Source organism: Mastigoproctus giganteus, chromosome 13 (assembly GCF_048544385.1).
Source record: "Mastigoproctus giganteus isolate SK-2022 chromosome 13, ASM4854438v1, whole genome shotgun sequence".
Taxonomy (NCBI): domain Eukaryota; kingdom Metazoa; phylum Arthropoda; class Arachnida; order Uropygi; family Thelyphonidae; genus Mastigoproctus; species Mastigoproctus giganteus.
Genome location: NC_143587.1, coordinates 109,279,064 through 109,305,572, shown reverse-complemented (window position 1 = coordinate 109,305,572; position 26,509 = coordinate 109,279,064). Strand labels below are relative to the sequence as shown.

The 26,509-nt window shown below is 36.1% G+C and overlaps 1 protein-coding gene across 1 annotated transcript in view; it reads left to right on the top strand.

The window, feature by feature from the left end:
- The window catches only part of LOC150076349 (uncharacterized), a 231,160-nt gene that overhangs the window by 131,031 nt on the left and 73,620 nt on the right, over positions 1-26,509 (top strand). The window contains exons 5-6 of the mRNA XM_090387328.1: positions 218-2,385; positions 14,289-14,462. Coding sequence (XP_090243454.1) covers positions 218-2,385; positions 14,289-14,462 — 2,342 coding nt within the window. The remainder of the gene's footprint in view (positions 1-217; positions 2,386-14,288; positions 14,463-26,509) is intronic.

The window sequence follows — 26,509 nt, the reverse complement described above, 5'->3', positions numbered from 1 at the left end:
GATTAAAGCAATAATGTTTAAAAATAATATTATGACTATTAATAAAAGATTAATGTAGGACTTATCTTTTATACCAGAAACAGTTGTGCTATTTTCGCTCTATTAAAATGTAAAGAATGAATAGTAATTTAATAGAAATCATCTACATCATATTAGTTCTTCAAAGAGTAGTCTGATTTATCTACTGAGAACTTCAGTAATTTTCTTAATTCTCTAGGAAAGATTCTAATTCCAAAGCATCAGGTGCTCTTGTGGAGACAGCTGTTGCTGAAGACTCTTGGCATGATAGCAGAGTGGACAATGATGGTGAATTCTCTTATTCTTTATCTGACTGTGACATTTCTGCAATTCCCAATTCTGAAGGTGGTAGTGCTATTATATCCAACCCTGATACTAACAATTTTACCAAAATTCTTGCTAGTAACTGCACAAATAATAATATTAATATCTCCTGCATTAATAATGAATTATGTAGCAATCAGCTTGTTATCCCTCCTGAATGTGCTCAGTTTGCTTTTCCTGTGAATGAAAATGGTTTTCTTAGTAGTAGCCGTTCTGGTTTTAGCTCCAGTAAGGAAAACATATTTTACGATACAAGAACTTCTCCACCTAGTCACTGTAATGAATATTTTGTCAATACTGTTGTCAGTGAAGATTTGGAAAGTGAAATTAATTCTCTGTCTTTACCATCTAATTCATTACTTGGTAATCAGAAGGAGCTTCATCATATTAACAGTCAGAGTTCACTTACCATGCAGGTGGAAATTGATAACAAAATTGCTTACCAAAGTAGTAACAAAGAAGATAAGAAATGCATTCCTATTTCAGGTTGTGAAGAGGAATTATTATATAATTCAAGGAATATTAATGACCCAGTTTTGTCTGATTGTTATGTCAGTTGCCAATTGTCAAGTCCTTCATCAGAAGCTATTACTGATTCTGTGACTCATGATTCAAGAATTAGTGTTGTTAAAATGAGTGATAATAATTCTAGTATTACACAGAAAGTTATTGGATCTGATAATTTGGACTCTAATGGAATTCTTCCTGTTATTTCTAGTCTTGATTATCATTCTAATCATAATATTACATGTGCCAAAGACATAGAATCTCCTCTTCTTCTTCCTCCTAGATCTGAATGTTTTGAGTTATCAGAACCTGATTTATTTAGATTAAATGGGTTTGATGCCATTATAGTTAATTCAGAGTGTTCCAGTTTGAGTTTGAATAATTCTAAACCAACTGTTTCTGGTGTTGATAATCCTACTGTATTTGATAATAGTAATTTTAATTATATTGCTAGGCCAGTTGATGCAGCATCGATTTGTAATTTGGATTGTTCATTATATGCTAATTCTAAATCTGATAGTTCAAAGCATATTACCCTAAAACCTCAATGCTCCAGTTTCCCTGCAAAACTTGAACGTTCTGTGAATATTGCATCTCCTAAATCTGATTCCAATAATTTATGTTATATTCAGGATTGTAGCATTAACTGTCCACCTATTTCTCATTCAGACAAAAACAAATCTTCCTTGTCTATTTCCACTAGTGTTAACAGCAACACTTCTGTTAACACTTGTCTTTCCTGTTCCAGTAGTCCAGAGTCTTGTATCTCCAATTCTGGCAGCATAGGTCTGTTTCCCTCTTCTAGTTCTACTAGTCCTAATAATCTTTCCTTAGTATCCAGTTCTCAGGGCTCTTTTCCTGATAGTTGTACTACCACTTCTAAACTTATCAGTTGTACTTTGCCATCTATGGATCTTCAGCCTGAATTTCTTACTGTTCATTCCCATTGTGAAACTGATTCTGTAAGTTCTTTATCTCAATGTTCTGAAATGTCACATTTTGCAATTGGCAATAACATAGTTAATATTAAAACCTCTTGTGATGCATCTCCTTCCTCAAGTTCAAAAAACCCGAAGAACACACCAGTTGCATTAGACCCAGTTTCTGAGCCTGCTTCTATTAGTTCCACTGATGTCACTAATAGCAGTATGGTTGCAGTATCTCTTGATCCTAAAAATGCTGAAAATACTGTTTGTTCTGAAAGTGTGTCTTCTGTTACTTGCTCCATTAGTACTGTTTTAACGCCTAACAGAATGACTGCTGTATGTGTGAACTCTAATATGCATAATGATGTTTTTCTAAATATTTCATCTCCTGACAAAACTGATTCTAATATAGCAACCACTATTGCTAGTAGTCCCAGTAATAGTAGCCATTCTCTCCTAAATACTGATCAAAGTAATTTAACTTTATCTCCTAATAACAATTGCTTTAAACCTAAAAAGTCCAAGAATCATCAGCAGAATGAGTCTACCACTGATAATGGATTCTCTAGTAGAACTTTTTTTCAGAGCATTCCTTCAGTTTATTATGCAGGTGAGTATCCTTGTGACTGATAAAAATTATCTTTATTTGTGATATTAGTGAAATAAATGCACAATGTGATTATATTTATTCTTATTTTGCTAATTTTTCTCATGAGATTATAAAAAATTATTCCTTTTGATCTGAAAAAAAAAAAAGCGTCATGATATATCATGATGCTTTTTTTGGTAAATTTAAATTTAGTAAATTTTAAATTAAGGGAAACATTATGAATATATATGAAGTGTACAGGGTGTCTCAAAAATATTGGTACAAATGTTTAGGTGAGGTAGGTAACATCTAAAGGAATGTGAATCGCATAGGAACCCATAACCGGAAACGTCACAGGAAAGTAGTAGCAGAGGCGCAAGAAGCAGAAATGACACAAGACAGTAATTAATGGCAATCATTTATTTTACATAATATTAACAATGGAGTACAAGATGGATGCATTTCATGATGTTACGACAGATGCTCGAAAGTTCCACCATGAGACGCGATGCATGCGTGACACCGATGCAGCATGGATTGGCGGACACGGTCGAACACACCCGGAGTTTCTTTGACAGTAGCAGCAGCGCAGACGAGTCTCGTCACGAGATCCATTTCCGTCTCCACAGGCAATTCATACACGATAGATTTGAGGGTTCCCCACAGAAAGAAATCAAGGCTCGATAAATCAGTGAGCGTGGGGGCCAGGCAACGGGTCCACCACGGCCAATCCATCGACGCCCAAAACACTTGTTCAAATGGTCACAAACACACCTTCCATAATGGGCAGGTGCCCCGTCATGTTGAAACCAAATGTTGCATTTCACATTTGCTGGAACATCGCCAAGTAACCCTGGTAGAACTTGTTCAAGAAATATCCGATATTTAGTGGAGTTCATGCGGGATGGTAACAGGTATGGGTCAACTAAACAGTCACCGACCATACCTGCCCACACATTTATTGCGAAGCGATGACATGGGGGCGCATGGGGGTGCACACCATTTGGGTTGTCATGAGCACACACATGAGCATAGTGCTGATTGAATAAGCCTTCCCGAGTGAAATAAGCCTCATCCGTGAACAAAACATAGGCTGGAAAATTCAAGTCTTGAACACTTTCTTGGAGAAACCACTGCGCAAAAGTCACATGTGCAGGATGATCTTGGGGGAGCAGTAACTGATCCCTTTGGAGATGAAAGGGGTGTAAGGAATCGTCGTGCCAGACACGCTGTACACTGCAACAAGACATTCCTAAGGCAGAGGCAACGGCACGTGTGCTGGTAGTAGGATTATTCTGGACGGTATGCAACACACTTTCTTCCATGGTGGGAGTTCGTGTCGAACGTGGTCTGCCCGCACTACTCCTCTAAATGACCCATAATCGCACAAATTTTGATGCACACGCACAAACAAATGGTGGTCCGGTACATGTCTGTCTGGGAAGCGTTCTCCATAAATTCATTGAGCGGCTCATCCATTGCCTTCTGCTAATCCATACACTAGGTGCATGTCTGCCAGCTCACAGTTCGTATATCGATGCATGCTCTTCATGCGGCGATTACTGCTTGAATGAGTAAACAAGAAATTTTCCCTCTTGCGAACTGATGAACAGCGCCGTGTACAGACTTACGGTGACGTTTCTGGTTATGGGTTCCTATGCATTTCACATTCCTTTAGATGTTACCTACCTCCCCTAAACATTTGTACCAATATTTTTGAGACACCCTGTATACAGTAAAACTTCACTAATTCAGACCCTCCATAATTTGGATTGCCCTCTGTTTTATGCAAACATTTTATTTATGCAGAATGGAGATTTTTTTTTTTTTTTGGTAAATGAGAAATACAATTCTGAAATTGTTTCATAATGGTTACAGTCACTTCGTAAAAGAATTGAAACTTGATTCTCAGGTTCTGATGGTATTTCTCCACTTGTTCTCAAAACCTGTGTTCCTGAACTTACTGCTGTTCTTTGCCGCCTTTTTTCATTTTCTTATTCCAAAGGTGTTTTTCCTTCTGCTTGGAAATTTGCTCATATCCAGCCAGTTCATAAAAAGGGTGACAAATCCCCTCCCCCATCTAATTATCATCCCATTGCAATTACTGCTACTCTTTCTAAAGTAATGGAGAAATAAATTAAATGCCAACTCTTAAACTACCTAGAAAACGTCCGTCTGATCAATGATTGCCAGTACGGATTCCGTCAGTGTCGATCCACTTGCGATATTCTGGCTTATGTTACCCTTTGTGGACAAATTCAATGGAAACGTTCGGTGAAACACAAGCAGTTGCTCTTGACATCTCAAAGGCTTTCAATCGTGTTTGGCATAAAGGTCTTCTAAACAAGCTTCCATTTTATGGTTTGACAACTGTTTTTTGTAATTGGTTATCCAATTTTCTCTCTGATCGCTCACTGAGGGTGATGGTAGATAACTCTCTGTCTTCTAACTTCTCTACTAATGCTGGTGTCCCTCAAGGTTCAGTTCTTTCCCCCACTTTTTTTCCTCTTGTATATTAATGACCTTCCTCCATTGACTGGAAATCCTATCCATAGTTTTGCTGACGATAGCACATTGCATTCCACTTTCCAGTTTGAGAAAGAATTCTTGAATATCGGTACTGGATATTTAAACTTCTTGAATATCCACTACCAATTCCTTAAATGCCAATCTACAGGTAATTCTCCAGTGGGACAAAGACAACTTAGTTGATTTCAATCTTTCTAAAGCTCAATCTTGTCTTATACCTCGCAAAAAAGGATTCCTTCTGCCCCTTTGTTTATCTTTGGTGACACTCCAATTTCTAGGCAAGTTGATATATCTCTTTTGGGGATTACCCTGACTTTTAATTTCTCTTGGCACAAGCGCATTAAAAATATTGCTTCCTCTGCATCTAAAAAACTTTGGTTTTCTCTTTTGCTCTCAGCATTACTTTTCTTCTAAACAGCTGTTCACTCTATAGAAATAGCAAATCTGCCCTACCATGGAACATTGTTCCCACATCTGGGGCAGTGCCCCCAAAACCTCTCTCAGGCTTCTAGATTCCATTCAGAAGAACAGAGCTTCTCCACTCGCTAACAGAGCTTCTCCACTCGCTGTCTCATAGATTTACTGTTTCTGCTTCATATCTTTTCTACAGGTACTTCCGTGGGAACTGTTCTTCTGAATTGGCTTCTATAATTCTCGCTCTCTCTCTTTCAAAACAGTCTAAACACTTGGTGACACCAGCCAACATCCATTTACTGTCCAACTTCAAACTCACAGAACCAACTTTTCATCTTCCTCGTTTATTCATTCAACTGCCATTTTCTGGAACAATCTTCCTTCATACGTATTTCCTGAAAATTACAGCCTACAGAAGTTCAAGTCTAATATCAACAAATATCTTCTTTTGTCTTCTCAACCTCCAACCCATGCACTGTACTAATTGCTATAGGTTCTAATACCTTTTGTGTTTTGGGTTTTCATATAAAAAAAAAAAAAATTCAGACCTTTCATAATTTGGATTGCCCTCTGTTTTATGCATACATTTTGTTTATGCAGAATGGAGATTTTTTTTTTGTAAACGAGAAATACAATTCTGAAATTGTTTCATAACGATGGATCAGCTGTTGATGATTCTGCTCAGGTGGCTAAAAAACTAAATGAGTATTTGCATCTACATTCACACGAGGGGTTATTCAGGAAGGGGAATGCCAGAGGTGAACTAAACTCTGGCAGTGAGCTAGATGATTTTGTAATAACTGAGAGGAAAGTGGAGGAGAAATTGTTGCAGATAAACATAATAAAGGTACCTGGGGTGGATGGGATCTATCCAGTTATATTAAAGAAGGCAGCAAAGGATGTAAGCAAACCATAATCAGAGCTTCCTTGGACTAAGGGAGGTACCCATGGACTGGAGATGTGCAAATGTGACCCCAATTCACAAAGGAAAATCAAAGGGCAACACAAGTAATTATAGACTTGTTAGTTTAACTTCTGTTCCAGGGATATTAATGGAGGCACTGGTTAAAGAATCACTGCAGGATCAGCTAGACAAGACTTCAGTTGTAGCTCGGACAGAGCATGGGTTTCTTAAGAGGAAGTCTTGTCTGACCAATTTGATTGGATACTGCAGTATCTATTGCTGCTATGGATAAAGGGATCGTTAAGTGAGAGAAGACAGAGAGTGGTAATCAATGGACACTGCTCTTCGTGGACTAATGTTATTAGTGGAGTTCCTCAGGGTTCAGTATTGGGCCCATTGTTGTTTTCTGTATTTATAAATGTTATTGATGATGGTATATCAGGCTTAATGTCCATGTTTGCAGATGATACGAAGGTTGGCAGGGTTGTTAATGACACTAATGACAGTAAGCTTCTGTAACAGGATCTAGAAAAGTTGAGCAGATGGGCTTGAGAGGTGGCAAGTGAAGTTTAACATTGACAAATGTAAAGTACTACATAAGGGAAGGAATAACCCCAGAGTAACTTCTCAACTCTGTGGTACTACACTGACAGTTGTAGAAAATGAAAAGGACCTGGGGGTAATTGTGCAGTCAGATATGAAGTTTTCTGTGCTGTGCAGAAGGTCTGCAAGAGTAGCACATGGTGCCTTGTCAATGATATACAGGAATTTTTCTAGCAGTGATAAGGAGGTGAGTTATCCCCTTGTATAAGGCTATGGTGAGGTCACACCTTGAGTACTGTATACAGGTATAGAGGCCTCATTTTAAGAAGGATGTAGAGCTGTTGGAATGAGTACAGAGAAGGGAAACAAGATTAGTGAATGGAACAAAGGGTTGCTCTTACGAAGAAAGGCTTAAATTTTGCAGATTACAGTGTTTGGAGACTAGGCACCTGCGAGGTGATCTGATTGAGGTGTATAAGGCCTTGAATGGTTTGAGCAAACTCAGTGCTGGTGGGATTCTTTCTCTTGCTCAGATTACTTACCTGAGAGGGATTAAATTCAAATTGAGGAAAGACAGTTGTAGGATAGATGTGCAGAAATTTGCCTTTAACCAGCGGGTGGTTGATTACAGGAAGAAACTTCCATCTGTAGTTGTGGAAATTGACAGCTTAAATAAATTTAAGGCAGAACTAGATAAACTTTCTAAGTGAATAGCTGGGTGAAATGAGAAGGTTTTTTTTTTTTTTTTTTTTGGCTGATGGTTTATAAGTTTGCTTTCTTGTATCATATGCCCCTTGTTTAAGAATTTTTATTGAGTGGAATCTTTAACTTATCCAAAAGCATCGAAAGTTAAAAAAAACCAAAAAAAAATCCCCGCTAAATAACCTGACAGTGTCGTAGTCTTGTACCATTTTGTATGCAAAATCATTATCCGTGATATACTCCTCCACCCTATTCTCAAAAATTCAGGAACCAATTAAACATGTGTAAGGCAGATGCACCCTTTATTTTAAAAATAGTTTCAATCAGACACTGTAAATGAAAGATTTTCAAACAGATTAGACCTGTATTTTGGGTTGTGGCCAACATTTTTCAAGATGGCAAATTGCAATTAGATAATGATGAAGAGAATTGCCTTATGTTGTAGTTATAATTTTTTGTGGGTCACCTATTTGTTTGCTAGATAAAATTAAATTGAAAGTACAAAAGCATTGCAATAATCAATAAAACACTAATTATAATACAATGAAATATCTTTAAAATATGCCACATTGCAATTTTTAATAGAATATAGAATTGCACAGTAATTAGAAAGTTTTGCTATCTTTTCTACAATTAGTATTCATTCTATGATACTAATTGTTCTGTGACTGCTGTATTTTGTTGAAATCAGTAGATATCGGTTGAACAGTTACACTTAAATATTAGAGGTTTAGCACCTTGCATGGATACAAGTTATTCTAAATTAATAGCAGGTCTTTCCAAGTTTGCTCCCTTTGAGAAGACCTTTTATCTGCTCGACATTGTTTTGCTAACAGATACCCAGAATTTGATTTGAAACGACAAGAATGCAATATTATTTAGTATATTGGGCTTGTCTTTTGGTAGGAAATAAGTCTTTTGTATAATTTCTATTTGAGAGATTCAATAAATAATGTAAAATTGCATAAATAATGTTGAGTTAAATTAATTATATAATTTTAAATTTTTTTATGAAATGTTATATTAAATACATTGAAATGTTTATGTTAATTCTGTAATTAATAGTAAGTACAGCCAGGCCTTGCATAACGCGAGTTCGATTAAAAAGATCGCATTTTTCAGTTACCGCTATTTGAAAAAATTATACCACTTTTCACTTTACATGAAGCAAATTTCCAGTTAACGCAATCTTTTTTTTTTATGCATTAGTTGAAAAAGATTTGAATCGTGCATCGGACGGGCAATAAACAAATGGCGGTCTGCTGCCCGCCTCAGTGTGTTCCATCAACCATCGGAAGAAGACGTGTTATTTGTCTGTCTCCTGCTAATAAAGTCAATGCAGACTTGCATTTAAAAATTTTAAATGAGCCAGATGAAAATGTTACTGCAAAGGAGATAACGGTAAAAGAACTAGATGAAATCTTTCGTATTGCAGAGAACTTCAAACAAAAGGTTTGAGGTTCTCTGCGATATTTATTTTGCCAGGGCCCAGAGAAGATTGTTGTCGGCTATTAGAAATTGATTGCTGAAAAGAAAGTCAACACTGTTCAAATATTTCCGCAACAGTCATTTCGTCATTGTGTATTTTATGTCAGAGGTTCCCAAACTTTCTCGGTTCACGGTGCCCTTAGTGTCTCAGTAATTTTTTCACAGTGCACCTAGACCAAAAGAAATACCTAAAAGTCTCATTTATTAAGTAGTTTGGTCCAAACAACTTAAAAAGAAATACTGAAACTGTGAACTACCTCGAGCTAATAGTTCGCGCAGTGTCCGACAGATGCGAGTATCGCTGTATTTCCCTCGAAAATTTAAAATATTCTGCGGCGCACAGTTTGGGAACCATTGTTTTATGCAATAAACATTTAATTCCATAATTATTTTCATTATCTTTTACATTGTATACAGTTAAAAAGTTATTTTAAAGGTATTTTTAAAATTCTTTATGAACATTCCAGAAGGCCAAGGATCAATTATAATTTTTCCTATTGATTATTATATTCAATTAACGCATTTCCGTTTTGCGCGATGTGCTCTCGCGACGAATTAATCGAGGCCAGCCTGTAATTATATATATTTTAATTACTTACACAAGTAATTTTTCATTTACACATGCACATACGGGATGGTGAAAAGTTTCTAGTCTCTTGTAGAGGGAATGCTGGAGAGTTGTGAAAACCCATTTATTTTTCAACTGGTCAACCCCCTTCCTTCCGTCAACACACTTTCTGCCTGGCCACCTCTGTAGCCAGGTGGGCAGGACCAGCAGTGTGTAGCACACGCTTCTTGATTAGACTGGGGTTCGAGCCCGTGACCACCAAATACGGAGGATGCGGAAAGGTCAGGGAATGACCACCGCATATTCCTGGAGCAATATGGCCTTAGTTGCTAATGCTCCTAAAAACCAAATAACAACAACATCATTGGGTTAGAATAATACTTAGTATTGATAGTGGCACCTCAGAAAATCAACCATGATCACTCCTTCTGAACTCAGAAGACGGATGCCATGACTTTCTCAGCCAACTTCTGCACTCGTCGAACCTTATTATGAGGGATAGAAGAGGGATGCTTCCACTGTTTCTGTTGTTTTTTTGTTTCAGGGTCGAGGTGGTTCACCTATGTTTTGCTCATAGCGAAACACCGCTCCCAAAACTGAGCTCCATTAGTTTCAAAAATGCTACACAATTTCATGACGACACCTCACTCTTTTCCACTTCTGATCTGCATTCAGTGCTTTAGGGATATATGATAAGTGGAACAGGACCAGTGTATGTCTGCCAGGCACAAAGGTTGATGACGTAGAGCAGATATCACCTTTTAAGGGCACACGTTGCCCTTAATTGTACACGTTGGCACTAATGATATTAAGAGTAGGAGACCGGCGGAATTACTTAACAAGTACAGGTCACTGTTGGAAAAAAGCCATGAATTAGGGTTGAATTTGAAAGTGTCTGTAATTCTGCCCAGACACGATAGGAGGGAGTATATGATGAAAGCCTTGTCGATAAATTCAGCCCTGTAAAGATTGTGCAAGGCTCAAGGGGTAGAATCTGTTTCAGCCTGGTCTGTACTTGTTACCAGGAGAGACTGCTTCTACAGGGATGGGATACACTTAAATAGAAAGGGTGCAAGAATATTTTCTGATGCTATCGAGGCAGTGTTAGGTGGGTTGGAAAACTGCTAGCTTGGGGGGATACAAGGACTAATAGATTAACAGTAGCCACTGGCAGAGGTGAAAGTGATTCTTGCACTGCTTCTATTGGAATGAGCAGCAGCCTGGAAAACAAGATGCAGTATATTTCAGAGACTGCTGGGAGTCATTGCGGTACAAGTAAACACATGGGTTGTGTTGGGGTAGCTAAGAATAGGAACAGGTGCATGTATACTTGGGGGTTCACCAATGATAGAAGTTTGGTAAATAAATTTGATGAATTTCAGGTATTCTCAAAACATCAAAGGCAGATATGGTTGGGATATCAGAGACATGGTGTCATACAGATATAAGGAATGCAGAACTGGAATTTGGGGAATGCAATGTGTACAGAAAGGATAGACAGGATAGGAAGGGAGGAGGGGTTATGCTATTAGTTAAGAAACACATAAAATCCAAGGAAGTGAAGCCAGTTGACATCACTGTACAGTGCAGTGTCGAGTCAGTTTGGTGTGACATAAACATTGGGAGATCAAAATTGAGAGTAGGAGTGTGCTATAGGTCTAATGACTCCGATGAGTATAATAAGAAACTGTACAGGGAAATAGAGTAGGCCAGTAAATCAGAGAGTCTTATAATGGGAGATTTTAATTTCCCGGATATTGACTGGAATTTGTGGGTTGGTCACTCATACACTAGCAAGGCTTTTGTAGATTTATTGGATGATTGTTTTCTACATCAGCATGTTTGGGAAGCAGCTAGAGTAATACTCTTGATCTGATTATCAGTAGTGATTCTTCATGCATTAAGAATCTGCAGATAAAGGAACCACTAGGTGGCAGTGATCACAGTGTGCTGAAGTGGGATTTACTCAAAGAGGTAACTACCATCAGGGGTAAAGGGAAGGGTTTTTGCTTTCGTAAAGGCAACTGTGATGGTCTGAGACAGAATTTAAATTCTGTACAGTGAGACCAACTGATGATGTTACCAACAGCAAATTCAAAATGGGCAGCATTCAAAGAACTTATCTTGGAAGCTACTAGACTTTACATACCAACTAAGAAATATTGTTCAAGGTTTAGGCCTAAATGGATGTCAGATAAACTAATGAGACATATGGCAGAGAAGAAAAATGCATGGGATACATATAAAATAACACGTGACACAGAAGCCTTTGATAGATACAAGTTTATCTGTAACCAAGTTAGAAAGGAGGTTAGGCAGGCAAAGGCAGATTACGAGAAATCTTTGGCTAGGGATGCAACGAAAAACAGCAAAGAGTTCTTTATTTATATAAACTCTAGAAGGAATGGGATGGGATGAATCAGATTGGTCCACTTGATATCGATCAGTCAACTGTGGCTGATCCTGCTCAGGTAGCTAACAAACTAAATGAATATTTTGCATCGACATTCACACATGAGGAGTTATTCAGCGAGGAGAATGCCAGAGGTATATTCAGCTCTGTCAGTAAACTAGAGAATCTTGTAATAACTGACAGTAAAGTAGAGGAGAAATTGTTAAAGATAAACACAAGAAAGGCACCTGGGGTGGATGGGATCTATCCAGTTATATTAAAGGAGGCAGCAAAGGAAGTAAGCAAACCCTTAGCCATAATTATGAGAGCTTCCTTGGACTCAGGGGAGGTACCCATAGACTGGAAATGTGCAAATGTGACCCCAATTCACAAAGGAGCATCAAAGGCTGACACAAGTAATTATAGACATGTGAGTTTAACTTCTGTTCCAGGAAAATTAATGGAGGCATTGGTTAAAGAAGCACTGCAGGATCATCTAGACAAGACCTTCAGTTATAGCTCAGACACAGCATGGTTTTGTTAAGGGGAAGTCTTGCATGACCAGTTTGATTGGATACTATGATGCAGTCACAAAAGAACTGGATGCAGGGAATAACTTTGATATTATATATTTGGATCTTAGAAAGGCTTTTGATACTGTTGCACATAGAAGACTGCTGCACAAATTGGAGCAGTGTGGCATTGGAGGCAAATTGCTGCTACAGATAAAGGGATGGTTGAGGGGGAGAAGACAGAGTGGTAATCAATGGACACTACTCATCGTGGACTAATGTTATTAGTGGAGTCCCTCAGGGTTCAGTGTTGGGTCTATTATTGTTTTCTGTATTTATAAATGATATTGATGATTGTATATCAAGCTTAATGTCCAAGTTTGCAGATGATACAAAGGTTGGCAGGGTTGTTAAGGACACTACTGACGCTATGCTGCTGCAACAGGATCTGGAAAGGTTGAGCAGATGGGCTGAGAGGTGACAAATGAAGTTAAACATTGACAAATGTAAAGTACTACATATGTTAAACAGTAACCCCAGAGCAATGTATCTCTACCACTGTCAGTGGTACTACACTGACAGTGGCAGAGAATGAAAAGGACCGAGGGGTAATTGTGCAGGCAGATATGAAGTTCTCTGAGCAGTGCAGACAGGCTGCAAGAGTAGCTCATGGTGTCTTGTCAATGATATACAGGAATGTTTCTAGCAGGGATAAGGAGGTGATTATTCCCTTGTATAAGGCAATGGTCAGGCCACACCTTGAGTATCGTATACAGGTCTGGAGGCCTCATTTCAAGAAGGATGTAGAGCTGCTGGAACGAGTACAGAGAAGGGCAACAAGATTAGTGAATGGAACAAAGGGTTGCTCTTACTAAGAAAGGCTTAAATTTTGCAAAATACAGTGTCTGGCGAGTTGATCTGGTAGAGGTGTATAAACCCTTGAATGGTTTGAGCATGCTCAATGCCGATGGGATTCTTCCTCTTGCTCAGAATAATCACCTGAGAGGGCATAAATTCAAATTGAGGAAAGACAGATGTAGGATAGATGTGTGGAAGTTTGCCTTTAGCCAGCGGGTAGTTGGTTGGTGGAAGAGACTTCCATCCCTTGTTGTGGGAGTTGATAGCCTAAATAAATTTAAGGCTCAGCTGGACAGGTATTTTGAATGAATGTAGGGGTGAAATGGGAGTGGGTTTTATTTATTTATTTTTTTTTTTTTTTGGCTGATGCTGCCTAAGCTTGCTTTCTTGCATCTACTAATGCCAATGCTAATGATCCATCTTGAAGAAGCCTCCTTCATTCCTGAAGCATTGACCACACAATTGTGGGAGATGTTGATTATTGTGTCAATGTGCTTCAATGGTATTCTGCAGCTTTGCAAGATCCGGTCATGAATGGCATCCATATTTGGAGGTGTCCTCACAGTAACTGAACTCCCACTGTCAGGTGTGTAATCAACATTTTCTCGTCCATACAAATTCTGCAACTCAGTTTTGACCATAGTGTATGAAGAAAAGATTCCTCTAATATTTGCTGCACATCTTTATGAATTTCATTCAGTGACATTCCCTTCAAATGAAGGTACTGAGTGACTGCATGGTGCTTGATTCTCTCAGCAGTCACCATCCTCATTCACCATCCACACTTGAACACCCTCTGTAAAGGAGAAGAATATAGTTACAAACCTAAAATTTTCTGTGAACACAGAAGAAGAGTCATAGCACAGATTGGCAATATTGTCTTTCATGAAAACCTTTGATCTATATTGGGCTAAAAACTTTTCAACTCCCCTCATACATACGCAGATATACAATTTTTATGTATATTATTTAGTTGTCTTTGCTTTATTAACAAAAGCTTATTTATTTCTTTAGATGTATCGCAAACTTCTTGTGATGGTGCACATATTTTACCTTTCCGTTATCCTTTAGTATTTGCAACACACTCTGGCTGCTATAGATTTATTCCTCGACACCCTGATGAGGTAGAAATTGGGAAAGGAGACCCAGTTTTTGTTCAGAAGGAATGCAGTGATCTTTGGTTTGAAGGTAAAATTAAATTAAATGTGATTATTTTTAACACTTGAATTGTGTCTGTTATGCCATTGTTTCTGCATGTATATATATAAAAGTCAAAAGTTGGTGGCTGTGATGTCTTTTAGAAATCTGTGAATAATTGACTTTTACATTGCCAAATAATATGTTTTTCATGTACTATTTAACAATGACTATACTTGGACCTCTTGAAAGGAATTTTCCCATTTTATCATCTGTAAGTTGTTGTGGTCCTGTTGATTCCCAAGCTTCATATAATTTTTTTTTTTTGTATCAGCTTTACTCGTTTTACAGTTTGTTTTGAAAAAAAAAAAAAGGAATATATTTATCATTTATTTCTTCTCGTATGTTTTTTTACTTCAAAACCCAGAAATAAGCAACATTTTTCTTTAGTTAGGCTAATCAAAATTATGCAAATTTTAATAAAATATGTATGCACGTCTGACAGTAATTTTGGTAGCTTCTGTATGGCAAATGTTGAGGCATTTGTAAAGTTGCTAGTTCGATTTATTTATTTTTTGTTTTTGGCCATCTGGTAGATTGGATATTGTAATTTCTAGATGGCTAATCATAGTTGTCTTTTAAACAACAGAATCAGAAAATGACTTAATACCAATAATACAGTCTTTTAGTTCATGAGAGTAAAATTTTGATATGTGTGCCTATTACTTGTTATATGTACCCAAAGCCGCATGAAGATTAAGCACCAGATGCAAATATTTAATGTTGCCTAATGATAAGATCTCACTGGTGCCATTTATTTTGCCACCTTAGATCTGACACAGATGTAGTCATTTTCAGGCTTCCATCATAACATGGCCTTGTGAGAAACATTTAAAGGTGATGTGGATGTTCATAAAAATTGAAATGGCAAACTGCTATCTCAGAAATCCAGGAAATATATGAAGCTGTGAAAGAGTTTTTATCCTGTGTATTGATGGTTCAAATGGACTCCTTTCCTTGATAAAGAATAAATACTAGTAAATGAAAATGGGTCATAGTTTGAAGTTGAACTAAACTGAGTCTAGGCTCCTAGACTCAGTTAAGTATCATTACTGTTTCCAAAATTAATGTGGACAAATAACTGTAACTGGCTATGGTAATTGCCAATTATTCCTTTTGTCCACAAGATGGGTTCTAATATGCCTCCGTAGCCAGGTGGGAAGGAGCAGCAGTGCGTAACATACGATTCTTGATTAGACTGGGGTTCGATCCCATCACCACCAAATACGGAGGATGCGGAAAGGTCAGAGAATGACTACCGTATATTCCCGGAGCAATATGGCCTTAGTTGCTAATGCTCCAAACAACAACAAAGCCGGGTTCTCATGAGTTAAAACAACACTATACTTATTAACTAGTCAATATATTAAGTAAAGGCTTAAAGGTCTGAGAATCTCATTAATATCAAAGTGTTAAATACAACTAGGCTGAAATATATTGTTGATAGCCTTAAAAGTTTCTAAATGCACTCTGATAAAGAAATTTTTTGATTAAATTACAGATGAAAACAAACAAAAGAAAAATGAAATGTAAGAGACGGAGACTTCGGTGGCATTTTTTGTTCTCAGGGAAAAGCCACAAGATCCCCAATTACCATCAAACTCATAGCATTTCAGTGACTGTTTGAAGCAAATTAAATTGCTTCCAAATCCATGGTCCATATATTATGTTCATATCAAGGAACTGAAAAAATTAAATAACCCACTTGTCAGCTGAACAATAGAAAAAAAATGAGGGAAGAGGGTTGCCACATCAATAACCTTGAATTTATGAAAATATTGTTAAATAATTTTTGTGTTATGTAGTGGAGTACATAATTTTTTTATTACACTTGGTTGTATTATGGCAGTCTTGAAGTATGATTGTAATAGTAATAGTATTTGCCATATAGTGCAAGGAAGCCACAGGCTTTTGCTGAATGACATCTCCTTGGTCAACATAAAGAAACAAAGAACAAGGAAACATTTTTATACAAAGTAAAGTTCATTAATGTAAAGTAAATCTAAAGTAAATAAATTCAGACCGTCTGTGATTTTGACTGCCCTCTCATTTTATGAATGTATTTTATTTATGCAGAGCACAAATTTTCCTAAATGAGAACTTAATGATATAATTGCAAACTTTTTTTAAATTAGTTTCACGGTCAATTTATAAAAGAAGTAAAATCACTCAAAAGGAAAAATTAATGCGAATTTCATTTGCATTAATTTTTCAAGAGCTTTTCTTACCTCAAGAAAAGAGCTTTTCTTACCTCAAGAAAAGAGCTTTTCTTACCTCTCAATACCGCAGCTCTCATACAACCTGTGGATCAGTGAATCATACTCAATTGTGAATGTTTGTATCAAAAGAACAGTTCGAAAAGTGTTTGGTTTTTGAAAATTCTGACAGTAGTCAATATTAAAAATTAGAGTGCAAGTGCTGTTAATAAAAGTGGGCTGTGTGTTGGAATTAAGTAAAGCAGAGTACTGTAGTAAGTGCATGGAAAAGCTGTTAAGCAATGATGATGTTGTTATTGATTTAGGTGGATTTAGAAATGTGTTGACAAAAATGGTGAAAAGGATTTTAATTTGGGGGATGTAAGAACATGGCTAGAAGATGAAGCTGGATATCATATGGTGATGGAATAAGAAACAGTGACAGCAAATGAAGCAGGAAGTGAAGAAAAAGAGGAGAAAAAGTTAAAATTATACAAAGGGTACCTTGATATTTTGTCAATTCTGATGAAAATAATTCTGATTTGAGAAATATTTTTACACCCTAAGAGAAATGAAGAATGATGTTATGATGTCATTCTTCATAATGGTTCTAGAATGGAACCCTTATTCAATACAAAATTTTTAGTCTCTTCAAAAGAGGTAATAGGTATAGTTATTTTATAGTTATTAACATTTAAGATGTTATTTAATGTTTATAGTTTAAAAAATCATACCATTCATGTTCTTATTTAATTTTGAACTCATATTCAATTTTTGAAAATATAAATATTTTGATGAAAATAGTTACGACTAGGGATTGTTTCCCGGGATCCCGGTTGATTTTTGCTGCGGGATTTATCCCGGGATTTCCCGGTCTGAATTACTAACTTTAATAATCAATACTTACAGTCTTACACACACATTATAAATATATATATATGTGCGATCATCGTGCACTGGCAAGATTCTTCATAATTTGAGATATCGTCAGCAATAAAGATGTGTATTATTTTAATTTAGAAAAATATTTATTTTCATACATTACATTTGCTATATATATATATATATATATATATATATATATATATATATATATATATATATAAAGCGAAAGGCCAGCACTTTCTTACATATCTGTATAATGTCATTGTCGTCATTTCTCGAGTCTCAACTGAGTCGACTCGAGCTCGTACACGTTCACGATTATACATGTCATTTGTCCTAGAAAGATCCTCTTGCAGTTAAGCTGCTTTATATATATTTTATTGTTTTAATATTTTGTGACGATGGAGAGATCAAAAACATTCGTCTGGCAGTACTTCATTAAATATAATCATAATGAAGAAGCAAAGTGTAGTCATTGTGGTGCAATACTCAAATGTAGAGGTTTTTCTACAAGTGGCTTGCTTCAGCATTTAAAAACTAAACATTCTATTGAGAAGCCTACGTCGGCAAATGATTGTAACCTCAAACATTCTGCAGGGGATGAATCTGTAGAAAGCTCTTCGAAATGTTTAAAAAGTGTTCATTCTCAGTCAACATTGTTTAGTTTTTTAAAGAAAGACACAAAAGAAGAAATCATTGCAAAGCTTGTAGCTGTAGATGGATTTCCTATCAGTGCCATATGTAAAAGTGAATTTATTCAGCAAGCATTCAGTGAAAAAGGTTTGCTTCTTCTTAAAAATCCCAATCATGTTATGCAATTAGTGTATAAACAGTATAATATTATAAAAGAAAATATAATAAAAGAAATTGAACAATCATTAAAAATGGTAAGAGATTCAGCCTTTCTCTAGACCATAGGTTCCCAAACTTATTTGTCCTACCGCCCCCTTTTCAGAAAAAAAATTACTCAGCACCCCCCCTGGAAATCTACCTTCTTTAAGCGAACAAACAGAAAGATATAGTAAAAAATTTGCGTTTTTTATGTATCTATATATTTACCTATATCTTAAAACATAGTAGTAAATAAAGATGTTGTAAATAAGACGCCTTGAAGCTTGAAATTATAAAATTATTTATTAAAATCAACCATAATAACATTCGCATTACACACAGAAAATTAAGATAATGAAGGATAATATGAAAATAAAAATTATGAATAACATTAAAAATGATCCTAATGAGGAGGATGAACCTGGTGCGCTGCTATCAATGTATTAATCCTCGGCTCTATTTTTGTCAGCAGTATTCTTAAATCACCGCGATTCGCTATTTGCAGTCGGTTTCTTTTTTTTGTTAACAAATTTGTGACTGCACTAAACCCACGTTCCGCTAAATATGATGAAGGAAATGCAATTAAAAACTTTTGTATTATAGCCCATAATCCAGGATAAACTATAGGTATCTGTTTTTGCAGTCAGAATTGTTGGTAGCCATCTTTGTATTTAAATTTCAATTCTTCATTTGTTGTTACCTCTATCAGTTCTTCTTGTAATTTTGGAGATTCTTCTGTGTTTGTACTTGAAAAAGGATTCAGAACCCAATCGGGTATGTTCATTTTTAAAATATCTTCAAATGGTTGATCGAAGTCAGAATGGAGAGCATCCAAGTACTAACAATAGGTCTTCATCATATTTTTCTACTGTTGATAAATTTGGAAACTGGCTGAATTCCCCTTGTCCTAAATTTTGTTTGTACAGAAGAAGTTTTGCCACAAATGCAGAAATAACAGCTTTTGTTTTTATTAAATTCAGCTCATCGCCTTGAAGTTGTAGATTTGTTTCATTAAATTTGTTAAACAAGTCTGTCAAATAAGCTATGTCATTTTTGGTATCAAGTTGGCTCGTAAAGCATCATCTTTGTTTTCCAGAAACTAGCACGGAGTTAAAGAGATTATAAAACCGATTCAAACAGGTACCTTTTGATAGCCAATGAACTTCTGTATGAATCAGCAAGCGATTGAATTCTTCATCGTTTTCAATACAAAGTTGTTTAAACAATCTGTCATTCAATGAATTGATTCTGATTTTGTTGATTGTTTAATGACATAATCTAATGACCTATTTAGGCATTCACTCAGATTTTTGGCAACTAAATGATGATGGATGACACAGTGTACAGTGAATGCATTCGGCACTGCCTTTTTTAAATATGCAAGAAACCTCTATAGCGCCCTATCATTGCTGGAGCACCATCAGTAGCAACTGATAAGATATTACTCAGGGGTATTTCTTTTTCTTTAAAAAGCTCTTCCAATGCATGAAATATCGATTCTCCTTTAGTATCAGTTTTCAAATTTTTAGCAAATAATAATTCATTGCAAATTTGTTCTTTTATGAATCACACATATGCTAAAAGTAAGGCTTCATTTCCTGGCAAAGTTGACTCATCAAACTGTATAGAGAACTGGGATGTGTTTAAATACTTACATAATGAGTCTTCAACATCTTGAGCCATTTCATAAATTCTTCTTTGCACTGTATTACTGCTCAAAGAAATTTTATTGATAATATCAGACACTGGCATGTGCAGCATAGTGCGTATTACCTCACTTACAGCTGGTACAATTAGTTCTTCACCAATAGTATGCGGTTTTCCCATTTTAGTAATCAGTAATGAAATGTTGTAAGAAGCACGCAACCCATCATCGTCATCTTGTTTGGATGCTGTTGCAAAGAGTTTTACCAATGTCAGTTCTTTCAAATGTTTTTGTTTAAGTGCTTGAAAATAAAATAAATCCTTATCTTTTTTATCAGCATGAACTTTTGCCAAATGTTCTCGTAGTCTTTGAAGGTTTCATAGCTTCATTTGATAAAACTCTCTCGCAGATCAAACCCATTGGTAATATATTGTTTGTAGGCGACTGAATAAAGCCATAGTTCAAATATTCAGTACTATATTGTCTACATTTTTTATTAAATTCGGCCATAATATTATCTGTAGAAAAAAATTATATAATTAATATTTCTACAGTCGGAACCAAAAATCTTTGCAATAGTTATGTTATACTTATTAGAATAGTGTCCACAACATCAGTGGTTTTTGTGTAAGATGGCAAAAGACAAACTAAAATACTAACAAAACTAATAAACCAGGTTTTGTTCTTTGCTCAGCATTAGATATATTTCATCATCATCATCATCATCAGCCATTTTCAATCCACTGCAGGATGAAGGCCTCTCCAGCAACTTTCCAGTTCCTTCTGTTTTGAGCACTGGACATCCATTTACTACCCACAAACTCATGAATTTCATCTATCCATCTCCGCCTTTGTCTTCCAGCTCCTCTTGGATACCATTCTGTTATTTTCTTAGTCCATCTGTCATCATGTCTTCGAGCTATGTGTCCTGCCCAAGACCATTTTAGTTCTTTAGTTTTGATAAGAATGTCCTTTACTTGAGTTTGTTGCCTAATCCATGTGTTTCTCTTCTTATCTAACAGTCTTATTCCCAATATGATTCGTTCCATTCTTCGCTGTGTAGTTCTCAGCTTCTCTTCCATTCTTTTGGTGAGTGCCCAAGTTTCACTTCCATAAGTCATGATGGGGAGTATACATTGGTCCATTATTTTACGTTTCAGACAAACTGGGATATTGCTCTTCAGTATGTGACTATATTTCCTGAATGCTATCCATCCAAAATTTATTCTTCTCTTGACTTCCAGCCATTTATCATTATTACAGCTAATAACTTGTCCCAGATAAGTATATGACTCCACCTTTTCAATTACTGCTCCTTCAATCATTATTTCCCTTTCTGTGGCATACTTGTTCATCATTACTTTTGTTTTAGCCATATTCATCTTTAGTCCAAAATCCTTACTAGCTGTGCATAACTGATTAAGATTTTCCTCTAATTCTTTGGGATCATGGCTTATGACCACAATGTCATCTGCAAATCGTAAATGGTTTAGGTACTCTCCATTCACATTGACTCCTTTCTGCGACCAGTCTAATCTTCTGAAAGCTTCCTCAAGGGCAGCAGTAAACAGCTTCGGAGATATTGTGTCTCCTTGTCGAACTCCTTTCTCAATTTTAAATTTCCTACTGTCTTTGTCTAGTCTAATAAAGGAGGTAGCACTCTCGTATATTTTCTTCAAAATCATAATATATGGGGTATCAATGCCTTGTCTTTCCAGTGCCCGAAACATTGCCTTATGCTGTATGGAGTCAAATGCCTTTTCATAATCCACAAATGCCAGGCATAATGGTGTTTTATATTCATTTGCTTTCTCCATTAGCTGTGATATTACATGAAGGTGATCCATAGTTGAGAATCCTGTCCTAAAGCCAGCTTGCTCTTTCGGTTGATTCTCATCCAGTATTCTTTCTAATCTGTTAGTAATGACCCTTGTGAACAACTTGTAGATGTGGGATAACAAGCTAATTGGTCTATAATTTCCAATTTCTGATTTATCTCCTTTCTTATGCAGCAAAACTATGATTGCATTATTCCACTGCTTAGGCGTCACACCTTTTCTAATGCACTTTGTGAAGAGCCTTGCCAGTTTTTGTGTTATGTGTCTTCCTCCCAATTTTAACAACTCTACAGTAACTTCATCTTCCCCCGGGGCTTTCTGATTCTTCATTTTCTTCAATGCATGCTCTACCTCATCAGGAAGAATATTGGGTATGTCGTATGTGTTGCTACTTTGCAATCCATCTTCCCCACTGCGGGCATCATTCCCCTGCTCCTTGTATAATTCTCTATAGTAGTCTTCTGCTATTTGAATTATGCCTTCTCTGCTGTTTATAAGTACACCATCACTATTCTTCAGTTTCAGTATCATTTGTCTTTCTGTATTACTGCTCATGGCTGCTGATTTAAATCCTTTGTTTTCCCTTAATGCTTGTTCTACTTTTCTTGTGTTAAATCTTCTTATGTCCTCTCTGAGTCTCTTTCTAATGGCTTTGCATAACTCAGTATACTCAATTTTCTCCCTGTCAGTGTTTTTCTTGCTCTTCATTTGTCGTCTTTGGTTCATCATGACAAGTGTTTCTTGACTAATTTTTTCTTCTTTGGATTTCTGTTTCCCTATAGGTTTCTTGGGCTTTATCACTTTCAGAAAGTTGTAATATTCCTCGTCGATATCTTGGTCCTGAGAAGTCTGCAGAAGCTCAAACTTGTTCTTAAGTTCCAGTACATACTGCTTTTTCTCCTCCTCTGTTATTTCAAAGACCTTTGTATTATTTACTCGAGTCAGTTTTTTCCTTTCCTTTCCTACATCTATATCAAGTGTACATCTTACCATTCTGTGATCACTTCCAACATTTACCTTATTCAGGACGGTAACATCATTCACAATATATCTTCTGTTAGTGAGGATGAAGTCGATTTCATTAGTAGTTAATCCATTTGGACTCTTCCATGTCCACTTTCTGTTCACCCTTTTCTTGAAAAAAGTGTTCATTACTGACAGTCCTTGAGATTCTGCAAATTCCACAAGTCTTTCACCTCTTTCATTTCTTTCACCAATTCCAAAATTTCCTATAGTTCCCCTTTCTGTGCTGTTTTGTCTTTTTCCAACCTTAGCATTGAAGTCTCCCATAATAATAGTGTAGTGGGTTTTCTGCTCATCTAGAAGACTCTCAGATATATTTATTTGATATTAAATTGTCAAATATCAAACTAAATTTATCAAGAAATAATTAATTAAAAAAAATACATTAATATGCAATTAAGAATTGATTAATAGTTTTTATTCAATTTTCTGTTATTTATATAATTGTTCCTTATTAACACACGTCTTATTCACCAATTAACACGGATGATTCAATAGATAGAAATAAATATTACTGGTTAACAGTTTTTTTTTATGATTTCACTCCTCTGATTTCACTAATAATGCAATAAAAATATTTTATTATTAATAAACACTAGAAGCCATAGAAATGTACAGTAGATATGTAAGAAAATGTATAAAAATATTCACATGTAAATTGCTGTTTTATTGAAACAACAATAATACAATTTGCTTTATATGTGATCCGTAATCCGTAAATATCGAATATGAATTAAAATTTTTGAATTGAATACTATTACACTTACACTATTGTTAACTGCTTGTCACACAATTCAAAAACAATCTAAACTAGATTTCATACATGACGCCTATTTATAGTATCTTCTCAACAAGTCATTACATGCACATATTCTCGCTGATGTAAGCTGGACTCGCCGACAACGCCTAACACGCTCGCCTACCTGTACTTACTTGTTAAGACCTGTCGGTGGACTTGACCGCCAATCGCTTATAACTTGCATTTTGTGTGTGTACCTGGAAAATAATGTTTCACTGTTACACAACAGGTGAAACATGTATGAATAGTTTTTCTAAATTTTCTTATCTTCTCTTCCTTCTTTATGCTTTCATCGCCCCTTTATTTTTATTAAACGCCCCCCCCAAATGCACCCGAGGCTACTGTCACCCCCCCTGATTGTTCCACTGCCCCCTAGGGGGCGGTATCACCCACTTTGGGAACCAGTGCTCTAGACGAATATTTGTCGCTTAAAAACAAACATTATTTAAATATCAATGTTCATCAAGATAAAGACAAATTTTGGAATCTAGGAATGATTGCTATTAATGGTAGAATAAATGCCGAAAAAATGGTTGAAGAAGTTATTGGAGTTTAAATTATCAATAGAGCATCATATAGTTGTGTGCGTAACGGATGGGGCGTGTGTTATGGTGAAATTTGGACAGTTGATAGATTGTGAACATCAGCTTTGCTATGCCCACGGTGTACACCTTGCAATGTGCGACGTTTTATACAAGAGACAGAATGATTTGGAAGGTGTAATTGAGGTAGAAACAACTGAAGACAGCGAGAAAGATTTAGAAGAGGATGAAATGGAAAATTACGATTCAAATCTAAGCTTTGAAAACAATCCTGATAAGGAACAAAAATGTGATTTCAGAGATGACCTATTCTCCGGTACATCAAACATAGCTAATATCATTAATAAAGTTAGAACGATTGTGCAAATGGTTCGAAAGTCTCCCTTGAAAAATGATACTCTTCAGAATTATGTTAAATCTTCATTCAAGCAAGAAAATTTAAGCCTAGTATTTGATTCTAAAACTAGATGGAACAGTTTGGTAGCCATGTTAGACCGATTCTTACAGTTAAAATCACAAATTGAAAAAACAATGATTGAATATAACATGAAAAATCCAATATGTGAAGCAGAGTATACAGCTCTTAATGACCTTGTGCATGCGTTGAAATCGGATCGCAAAACCTTTGCAGTGTCGTGATGCGACACTTCTTACTGCAGAGGGAGTTTTTTCTGTCATCATACAAGAACATTCTGAGCAAAATCTATTTTTTTGAGAAAAGTTCAGGAAGCACTAATTTTAAGGATAAACGAGAGAAGGCAAAAAGCTTTGGTTGGATTATTGAAAGTATATAAAAACTGGAAAAACATATTATAAAAGAAATAGAAAAATAGTAGAAACAGAGTTGCAACCATTTCCAAGCAAGTCAGCCTTGTTGGTTACAGCAAAATGAATAATAACTCGTCTTGGGTTTCCCTCTTCTGAATCATCGCAATCTGATTCATCACATTCCGACTCTGAGAAAGAGTGTGACAGTGAGAGTGAAAGACAGCAAATGCTTTGTGAGAAAGTGGCGCGTCAAATCCAAAAGCAAACTGAATGTGTTTCTAAAGACCCTCAACATGAAGCTGAAGGTCAATCACTTGCAAAAAATATATCCAAGGAGTTCGAAATCTTTGAGGCAACTGGTGAAAAAACAACAAATGTATTAAAATTAATTGACGCTCTCGAATCCATACCACCAACATGTGTAGAAGCTGAAAGGTCCTTTTCGCCTGCAGGACTATTTATAACCAAACTTAGAACTAGACTCAGCGATAAAAGTGTAAATTGCTTATGTTTCTTACGTTCATATTACATGTCAATTGCCAAATCAGTTTCAAAATAAACTACAGTGAAATAAATTTTTGTTTAACAATGTAGTCACTAGTCTGTCAAGGTTTAAAAAGAACATGTTAAGTTTCTGAAAAGTAAGTTTTGAATTCGTTTCAATTTGTATAATTATATATATAATTATTCACATATATATATATATATATATATGTGAATAAATAAAATGCTGTGAAATTTTCAGTTTTAATTCCACCTACAATAATCCCGGGATTACTGAAATCCGGGAAAAAGACAATCCCTAGTTACGACGCTTGACCAGAAACAGTTTAAATAGTTATGGTGATGGCAGCCTTCGCAGTTAATTGAGGTTGACAGTTTGAAGTAATTCAGAAGTAAACTGGATAGTTAACTATGTGAGGAAGAGAGCACATAATTTTTGTTTTATTATTATTATTTTTTTGGCTGGCGCAGCAAAAATTCTGTGGCTTCCTTGCACTATATGGCTAATACTAATGCTATTTCAAGTTGCCCATTACTAATTGAAGCAAGGAGGGGAACTCCATACAGGGAACAAAATTTTGAAATGAACTGGATGATTGTTATAAGGGTAAGAATATTCTAGAACTGATTTCATCAGCTAAGGTAAAGGAAGCCTGCACGAGAAGCACGCAAAAATTTGATGACATTTACCGGTAAAAGTACTTTGCCATAAAGGCATTTGTATTGTTGCTCGCTCGGTAAACAGACGGTGGGTGTTATCGGTCTGGAGTATAAGTTGAATCCCACAGGAGTTTGAAACCCTCAGGAGCAGAAATTGGGATTCAATTTCTGCTCCTGACCGATAACACCCACCGTCTGTGTACCGAGCGAGCAACAATACAAATGCTGTTACGGCAAAGTACTTTTACCGGTAAATTTAATCGAACGTTTGCGTGCTTCTCGTGCAGGCTTTCTTTAAAGATAGCCTTCTCGTGCAGGCTTTCTTTAACTTCGCCATTTCATCATATT